Genomic DNA, 10024 nt, shown 5'->3' with positions numbered 1-10024 from the left:
TTCAAAGAATTTTTATAGTCTATTTCATTATAAAAGCCACAAACACATTCATGTTTCACCATTCATGCTTCTCATTTTATAATATCATCATTTACAAACAAGAAGATGAAAAGGGCAAAAGGTATTGTATGTTTATATTCATGTCTCAACATATTTTCTAAATCTAATTTTGTTTCTTTGTATAAATATGTTATTGTTCACATGATCTATATATCATCGAATTTACATTATTTTTTTAATGCTTTTTTAGGATTTTGAAGCTATCAATCAATCAAATACTTGCAATTGATTTAATTGCGGATATCGCATCTGATAAGATTGTCCAAAGCATTAATGTATAGCCGGATTGATCTATATATAATTATACATTCGATTGCAATTGATCTATATATATAATTCAGCTACACATTATTCCTTTTATTATGGATATTGGTGCTTTGTTTAATTTTTATATCATGATGTAAACAGGATGGTCGTGGTAAGCATAAACTAATAGTCGAGTAATTTGTTTATCTGATTGTTTTTCAAATAAGGGGCTTTTATTGAGAGGGTTGTTGGTGGTTCAGGAACATCTTGCTACGGATGAGCAGGATTATGGCCGAAGAATGAGAGTTTTTGTATTTGTGTATGGCCGAAGAATGAGAGTTTTTGTATTTGTGTATGTGCTAGAGATATCTGCTTTTTTTTGTTACTAAAAAATTGTTAGGAAATATAGATAGAAATCTAAAATTAAAATTGTATGTTGTTGTCGATTTTTAAATAGTCTGTCGATTTCCATAATGATTATGGACCTTATTTTTTTTTTAAGAGAATTGAGTTAAAACTTATGTTAAGAATCTCTCTATCTATCTATATTCAATAAGCAAACTACCACACCCTCTTTTAACACATCTACCTTTAAAATGTCTTTTATGCCCTCCTAATTTACACTACCCTATTTTTTCTCCATCACGCTCATTAGACACACATACGTTCATCCGATTTCCGATTTTCTCTCCCTCCCCCCTTCTCTGATTTTCTCCCCCTATAAACACCATCCACCACCGCCCCAAATACCACCATCCACCGCCGCAATCCACCTTCTATGTACGCTATCCCCCCATAAACACCATCCACCACCGCCCCAAAAACCACCCTCCACCACCGCAGGCTTATTTTTTTTTTCTTTTTCATCGCCGCCGCCCCACAAATCACCGACGTTTTTTTCTTATTCCCCGCTGCATCGCGCGAGTACAACGCTAGTTGAATGTGGATGAAGCGGCCAACCCCCTTACATATATAATCATGGTTTTTCATGGTTGCTATTAGTGGTGGACTGTTACTATAATATTCACTTTGAATCCGTCACTCGTTGCTACTACAGGTAAGATGTTACTATTAGAGGTAGACCAGAAAAGCCATTCAAATTTGTGAGATAAAATTGCAAATCGTGATTGCTGGCAGGTTTTCTTTTTTAGTATGCATACACTATAATAATTTATTTTATTTTTTGTGAAGAAATGCTTTTTGAAGACAGTAGTTTTACTTTACATTTTTTTTTCCAGTGGTGGTTTACAAGTCTCGATCTTATGTTAACATTTAAAACTTGGTTATGTTCAAATGTTTTTACTCCTATTAATTAAAAGGTATTTGAAGAAGTATAAATCTTTAAATGACTTCTTGGCGTTATTTGTAACTTTTAGATTAAGATAATAAATTATAAATAAGAGTTAAATGCATAAAAAAAATATCATATTTTCTTAAAAAGGGTAACATGTATATATAGATTATTACAAGAAAAATGTCACTAATAACCTTATTTAGTTACCATTAAAAAAAACGTTATCACTAAATTTGGTCACTAAACAAAATTAGTGCCCAAAAAATGACAATTTTTGGTCTTCAAACAAAATTAGTGATGGACTTTTAGTGACGAAAATTGATCACTCAAACTTTTGGTCACTAATCTATCATAATGACCAAAATTTGGTCACTAAACAAAATTAGTAACGAAAATTTGGTCATTTTAGTTTTTAATTTTGTTTTTAGTGAAATTTTTTAATGGCAGACTCTCAGCTTCTTCGTTGTTTTTTATTTTATTTGAGACTTTTTGGCTTTTAACTTTTTTTTTTGTAAATGGAAAATTTTAACTTTTAATTGTCCTTTTTGGTTTTTTACCTTTAATGTGTTTTGTTTATTTTTTGGTGTTTAACTTCTTTTTGGCCATTTTGCTTCCTCTACTTCTCTTTACAATAATCAAACAAATCAAACTTTTATCACACCCTATTAATCTTTCTCCCATACCCATATATATCTTTACAACCGAATATTTATAAAGTAAAGTGAAGAAAAAGTAAAGAGATATATAATTTCGAGGTAGAAATGAAAAGTTTCCGATGGTGTGAATATGCACCATTCTTTTCATTTTAAATATATATATAGAATAAAACTACAAGAGTAAATAATACCTCATGTTATTTTTATTATTTCATCATCTTTTTAAAAGTGAGTAAATGATATATTTAGCTATTCAATCTTTTTATTATGACAAGTGACACAATATATGTTTGTTAGTGCATTCGAGGTTTTTACGTACATTAATTATAGTTTTTAAATATTTTTTTGTTATTCATTTATTAAAACATCGACTTTTTTTTTAGTTTTATTTGAAAATAAAAATGTAGTGGTATTTTATCACAAATTTTGTCTTTTCAAATTGGTTCAAACTTGGTAAGGAACGTTTGGGTCTATATTGTTTTTTTTTCCGTCCGTTCTTTTTCTTTTGTTTTCTTTCCTTTTCCTTTTAGTAAGAACTTAAAAATTCTTTATTTTTTTCTTTCATTAGGAAAAAACCAAATAAAAGTAACTATTAATCTATTTTTCCTATCATTAACTTAAACTCAAGAATTAGTTCTTATTTTATTTTTTAATTTATTTTTTTACTTAAACTCAAGAGTATCAATTATGCTATAATTTTTTTTTAAAATTAAGTTAGGAATGAAGTGAAAGATGCAAACTGTTACGGTTTAGGAGTTGCTAGAGGGGGCGTTCTTCTGCACGACTAGTCGTGTATAAAGTTTGTACACAATTTTGCACATTCATAGAAAGATTTTAAAATGAATTCCAATGCTTATGAAAAAGGTAAATGACTTGAAACAAACTAAAACATATTTTACTGTTTTCTTGATGAAGGTATTGTAATAACCATGCTTAAATTTCTCCTCTCTCTATATACACATATAATCGTAATTTGACATTCAAGAGATCTTATGGGCTTAACAACATGTTATAGGGTGGTTATGTTAATGCTTTCTAATTTTTGGTTTTGATAATTTGAAAGAAAAAAAATACACTTAGAAACATATGCTAGGTAATATGGGACTTCTATGGAAGTGTTCCATGAAATTTGGTGTAATATATATAAAAAGGCTAACTGCACTAAGAAGCTCACGCTTAAAGAACTTAATTATCCATCTATGGTAATGCAGGTTGATACTAAATCTGCATTTGAGGTTTTTTTATGAGAATTGCAACAAACACGGGTCTAGTCGATTCAATCTTGCATCTATAAAAGAAGGATCAGGGTTGAAGATTACAGTCAAGTCAAAATAGTCTACAGTTCACTGTAATAGACCTGGAGATATACTTCATGGTGAGTTTTAGGAATCGCCTGTGTGGCGAGTTACTATTCGGCCACGTAACATCCTGTAAAATTTTACCAAATCGTATCCCGTCCGATCTTTTTATTACGGGTTATTTATTGTTTTTTTCCACAATTTTTTTCCTTTTGGGTTCTCAAACAATATATTGCAACTTTCTAATGCCTATATCCCGTACCATTACCATTATTTGGATTTTGTCACATCGCATTCTGTTTGAGCTTTTTATTACGGGTTACTTATTGATTTTTTTTCCACACCTTTTTTCCGTTTGGGTTTTCCAAACAGTATAGTATTGCAACTTTTTAATGGTCATGTTTCGTAATGTTATGTACCTTATTCGGTTTTTGCACGCTTTTTATAGGTAGTTTCAACTAATATATTGAAAACTTTCATTCGACCTTTTCTTTGTGCATATTAAATATATGTATTCCACTTTTAGATGCGTTTGTGGTATTTTTTTTTTAGAACGGCATAATTTTATTAATATATACAACTAGCAAGACACTAGCTGTAAAAAATACAATTACAAGAGAAATCTAGATATCACTAAAAGCAAACTAATCTAGACCCTACTCGATACATAAACTGCAAAACGAGCCTAAGAAACAGGCCAAGACATAAAGCTACGAACATACAACTTGAAGCATTAATCAGTATGCAACAGCTTGACTAGCCACTCATCCCAAACATAATGCGTTTGTGGTATTGCTTTAAATAAGTATCTATTTCATATGTCAAAAGTTTGAAGCTAACATATATAACGACATACCATAAGTAACAAAATTTAATCACAATAATTAAACTTCACAATGCTCAGACGGAAGTTAATGTGGCTTAACATTATACATTTGAAAAAAGCTTATTCGTGACAGAATGATTTTTAATTTTAGACGGTTGAAAGTTAATCACAAGTACAAAACAATACAACTATTTAAAGCGAAAATTAAGTCTCATAACGTGGGACTCGGAATCTACTAGTTTTAATAAATTTTAAAGATTTCTTATTTGAACTCCTACTCCAAGTATTACAAATCAATTAAAAGGGGTATGGTTGGATGGTAAACACCCCTGTCTCTGGAGATAGAGATCGTGGGTTCGATCCTTATCCCATGCAAAGATTGGAGTGCCTTTTTTACCATTTAGGTAGAAACTGGACGGAGTAGTTCCTAGTTTTAGGACCATAGACTAATATATTACTCGTACCTTTTTGCTGAGGTAAAAACTAAAATGGAACACACTTTCTAATTCCATTTCACAGTGTGAGTGAAAATCAGAAACAAGGATACATACGCTCAGCTCCTTAAACCCTCATTCTCCTTCCTTCTTTCTTCAATTTATTAGGTAATATTCCAATCCCTCATTCTTTCATCTTTACATTTTTAACAGTTAAGATTTCATTTCATATATATATATTAATATTAAAAATTAATAACAAAAACCCTAACATAAATCACTTTTAATAATTCACATTCTTTCTGTTTGCATGTATTAGTTCTTTTGTGTAACAGAAAATAATAAGAATGCCCGATAAAGGAGAAAATCTGCTTTAAAATCTCCAGGTATCTCTAATTCATTTTTTAAATTTTTATCTTATTTTTCTAGGGCTAAAATAACAATTATTTAATTTGTGAATTATTTATTACAGGGAAAGATAAGGGATCAAGGAGAGTTCAGTTTGATTCTGAAGGTATATTTCATTTAATTAATACAAAATATAATAAAGTTAGTGGCTTTTATGTATATGATTTTTACATTTGGAAAATGTTTATGGATTTTGTAGATATGTTTGATGAAAAGTTCGAAACGAATGGAAACGGGAACAATGATTCCGCTTTCGCTAAAGGTATGACTTATATAAGCAGCAGTTTAGTGCCATTTTGTAAATTTTTTTATTTACTTTGTCGTTTGCGTTTACGGATATTGTCGTCTAGGTGATAAGGGCAAAGGGGGGAAGGGAGAAAAGGGAGGTGTCAGTTCAAAGAAAGAGCCTCCTGCGCTTGTGCTCAAGGTTGAAGAGGGTTAGTGTGTTTCTTGCTTCTTTTCGAGATTTCGTTAATGGCTTACACTAAATGAAGCTGCTTTATATTACTATTTACTGTTCTAGTGCGCTTAACGTTAATTGGTAATGTTTTGTGTGCATCCCTGAAAGATAGTGACCGAGGTTTGTGTGTTGCTAAGCTATATTGTTTGTTAATTTCTGATATTTATTTAAGCAGAGATTCCTGAAAATGCCGAGTGTTTGATGGACTGCGAAGCTGCACAAATCTTGCAAGGAATTCAAGACCATATGGTGCTACTGTCCAAGGATCCAACAATCAAAATCCCTAGGTGGGAAATTAAATTTAGATCATGTTTATCATTGTAAGTGGCATATTGTGTGGGTCGGACGGTTTGGGTATCAGGTCAGGTGGGGCTGACCCAAAACTCTTTTCGTCGAAAGCTTTTCTACATTTTTATGATAATTTAGTGTGTCAAATAGGATTGCAAAAGTGATTATATTCTTATAATAATCTAGATTTGTATGTCAAATGATTATACAAGGCTTTATGCAAAAAAAACACTTTGGTGACTTTTGATCCATTTGACCTTCCAGATATGACATATCACCCAAGTTTTCTCATATATAAGTTTATGTATCTTCAGTAGGAAAACATACAGCTTGCAAGCAATTGAAGCATGAACGATGCATAATACATTTCTTAACACATATCTCCTTTTTCAGTTCCTTTGACAGGGCATTGCAGTATGCCACCAGGACCAATCCTTACACTGATCCTCATTCGGTTAGACAGATATTGGAGTATCCTTTCTATTTTATGAGCATTAAGATGCTTTACTTTTCATTTTGCTTCCTGTTCCTTTTCATTCCATTTTATTTATATGCCGTGAATTTTTATTGCACTTAATAATTGTTGGTGATCCTTTAACTCAAAACTAGATCTCTCAAGAACCTAGGTGTTTCTGATGGCGAGGTATCAATTTGAACCTCCAAAACTCTGCATTTAGATATAAAATTTGTATCCTAAAGACAAATTCTATTGATTTCAGATGTGTGTCATTGCAAATACTGCGATTGAAACTTCTGGTGAAGCTTTTGGTCTCTTGCCATCATTGAAGTATGATACTTTACCCCATTGATCCTAAGGAACTTTAGATATATCAAAAGCATGAGATAAGTTGGTAACCGACACCTTTGCTAGATATATTTATAAACAAAGAAGAATAGAATGCAATATTGGATTTCTTAATCAGAAGCCAAATAAGCTGTGGCTAAAGGGAAACCGTCAATAATATAGATTGATTTGTATGTACGGCATTGGGAGTTACTTTACTTTACTTTTTTTATACCATTAAAGGCTGCAGTTTAATGTTTTTGTGGTATTCCAGGCTAAGAAAAGCAAGGTAAAGGAACCCTTGAAAAGTGCGTTGACTGAACTGAAGAAGGTTAAACATGCTACAGAGAGCACCAGAGACGCCATAGTGCTTGATTGATTGAAGGAATATGTATTTCACTGGTAATCTCGTATTTTGTTGACTCTGATGTGTAGGAAAATGCTGATGATCATTTTCTAGAATTTATTGTATAGGTGCAAAAAACGCTGCTAGTTGCTTGATTTGTACTCTTTGGCTTCTGTTAACATGTTGTCTTCATTGTCTTACCCATTGCTTGTGAGATAACAATCGATGGTTTGGATTCAGCCTGAGGTTGGGCCTTGGGCTTGGGCTTAAGCTCTCTGAAAATCAGGCTGAGCAGTGACTGATCTAACCCAATTCCACTTGTGGTCTTTGGTACCTACTGGACTTTTAGAGTCTGCCACCTCGTCCATAGGAATGTAAGCATAGTTACCATTTATTGGACCTGTTACAAACCTGTGTATCCTGCCATAATCCCGTGGATAGCCGAATGGGCCAACAATGTACAGTACAAATTATCCGTAGCATTAGCTGTAACAGCCGTATCATGTAAGTAGGATCTATATACTTAATCGTAAACAACTCACCCTTGTGATCTCTCTCCCACCACTTCTTGATCTCTGAATTTAACCATGCCCCGACATCTAAAAAAAACCGGATTCCCTGATTCATCCTTCTCCTGTTTCTGCAAATCAGTCCTGGGAATGATATTTTGGCCTGCTCCTTCTGCCACGACAATAACTGCATGCCCATTTTCTTTCAAACGCTGGGTAAGAAACTCAAATAAGCCTCCTTTGCCTTCAAGGTAAAAGTCATTTTCAGGAATCAAACAGCAATCGACATCACAACTGCTTAGAGTTGCATCCAGGGTGATGTGACCAGAGTGGCGACCCATGAGCTTGACCATCCTATTCCATTAGGTGCACTCTCGGCCTCAACATGGGCTGCACTAATGGCATGCTGGGCCATCTCAACAGCTGTCTGGAATCCAAATGATCGGTCAATAACTCCCACATCGTTGTCTACTGTTTTTGGAATCCCAACAACTGCAACGTTTAGTTTGCGGCGGTGAAGTTCATTAAATATTTTTACAGCGCCTCGTAGAGTGCCATCTCCTCCAATGATGTACACCTGTAGGTTACAAATGTTATGAAGCTAGAAGCCTAGAAACACATCTATGTCATCAGAGTATCCTAACCCATAACAAAAGTAATCAAGAAACATAAAGAGAATCTACCTGATTAAAACCGCGAGTTTCAATGGCATTGATGATCTTTTCAAGATCAAAACCGCCTCTGGATGATTCAAGTGCAGTACCCCCTCTCTTATGCCAATTGTGAACCAGTTTTGGATCAAGCCTAATTGGATCAGACGAATAAAACCCACGGTATCCTGCTTTGATTCCAAATATCTCCCGGACCCCATACAACTCCCATAACCAAAAACTAATTCACGGATCACAGTATTGAGTCCAGGACATAGACCTCCACAGGTGACAATGGCGGCATGCACTTGTTTGGGATTAAACAAGATTTCTTTGCGGGGTCCGGCACGATGGTAGGCCAGTGAGGTGAATTTGTAGGAAAGTTACCGGAAAAGTCAAAGACAATCTGACGTAGGATGATGTCAGAGTGGGAAATGTAGAATCCATCGTCGTCTAAGTGGTGGTAGAAGCTGTTGTTTTGTAAAGGGTTGGTGTATTTACGGAGGTTGGGGGGTGTCAGTGAGGCGTGGGAGGCGTTTTATATTGACATTGATCGGAGAGATTGTGAGGCTTTCAAGCTGATCCTGGACGGTATCGGTGTTCATAGTTGATCATTAGTTCAACAGGCAGGAAGAGATAAAGGGAAGCTTAATTTGGTATTGTGGCAAAGGGAAAGGAAATGCATATTTCATCCTAACACTTGTGAAGCCACAAAAGTTGGACTGTTAAAAAACAATCCGAATATTACTCTACAATGAATATGCATGCATTCATATTTAACCATCCAATATATGGCATTCCTTCTTGTTCAAAGTCAATTCATACTACCAAATACCAATGCTAAACGAAATCAGTTTTATACGTTATAATTATAATACTAGATTTTAGACCCGTGTTCAACACTGGACACGAGATTTACGACATTATTAAAAATAGATATTAATACTTGTAACTCATAAAAGCTTATAAGTTCAAAGTTGAAGATATATGTAGATATTATGTGTTTAATTCAAATGTCAAGAATGTTAAGCTAATAGAAATAAAACTAATGTAAAAAAATAATATTGGAAGCATATACCCTCATTCAACAGTTGAAAAACTTTTTTATAGACGAAATTTATTGTAATTTCTTTTCTCTTCTCATCTTTGTCACATATTAACACCTTAAAGCCCCTTCTCGACTTAACTCAAGATACTGCGATGTACAATTATTCTTGTGTGAAATCTGGACTTTGTAGATAGAAACCAATTTTAATAACATTGTAAAATAATTATTTTAGTTATTTGTTTTTTATTAATTAAATAAAATTATGTAAAAAACTAAATGGTGACATCATCGAGAGTCAATTTGATGAAATCGAGCGATATTATTGGTTAATAAGTTATAAGTTCAACTGTCTTTATTAATATTAAAATATTACAATTAGTCAATTACTATTAAAATCTTGATATATTTACATTAAATTAAATTTATTACAATATATATGATAGAACATATTATTGGATATATTTAATTATTATTTTATTGGATAAATATTAGCTATTATTCTATCGGATATATATAGATATTAGCTTATTTATTATATCGAAATATTGGGTAAAAGTGTAAATTTGTGATGAAAAACAACAAAGTATAAATTAAAGTCAAAATTGAAAACAAAAGTCAACATAAAAAATCGAGAGCTATGATTGGCGATAAGTTATTAGAGCAACTATGTTTAGTATAATAAAGATAATTAATATTTAATTAATAGTAAAATCTGAT

At 32.8% G+C, this 10024-nt stretch overlaps 1 protein-coding gene and 1 pseudogene across 1 annotated transcript; one reads left to right on the top strand and one right to left on the bottom strand.

Annotated features, from left to right (window-relative positions):
* The first annotated feature begins 5180 nt into the window (after positions 1-5180).
* Positions 5181-7133, top strand: LOC122584255 (DNA-directed RNA polymerases IV and V subunit 4-like). The gene is made up of 9 exons (XM_043756469.1): positions 5181-5200; positions 5287-5328; positions 5422-5484; positions 5573-5659; positions 5858-5969; positions 6364-6441; positions 6580-6613; positions 6690-6757; positions 6998-7133. The coding sequence occupies exons 3-9, from the start codon at positions 5424-5426 to the stop codon at positions 7131-7133; spliced, it is 576 nt and encodes a 191-aa protein (XP_043612404.1). The 5' UTR covers positions 5181-5200; positions 5287-5328; positions 5422-5423.
* Positions 7134-7355: 222 nt separating this feature from the next.
* On the bottom strand, positions 7356-8764 carry LOC122584254 (annotated as a pseudogene).
* Between the last annotated feature and the right edge of the window lie 1260 nt (positions 8765-10024).

This window comes from Erigeron canadensis, unplaced genomic scaffold (assembly GCF_010389155.1).
Source record: "Erigeron canadensis isolate Cc75 unplaced genomic scaffold, C_canadensis_v1 Conyza_canadensis_unscaffolded:174, whole genome shotgun sequence".
Taxonomy (NCBI): domain Eukaryota; kingdom Viridiplantae; phylum Streptophyta; class Magnoliopsida; order Asterales; family Asteraceae; genus Erigeron; species Erigeron canadensis.
The sequence above is the reverse complement of the archived record's forward strand: the minus strand, read 5'-3'. Positions and strand labels throughout refer to the sequence as shown.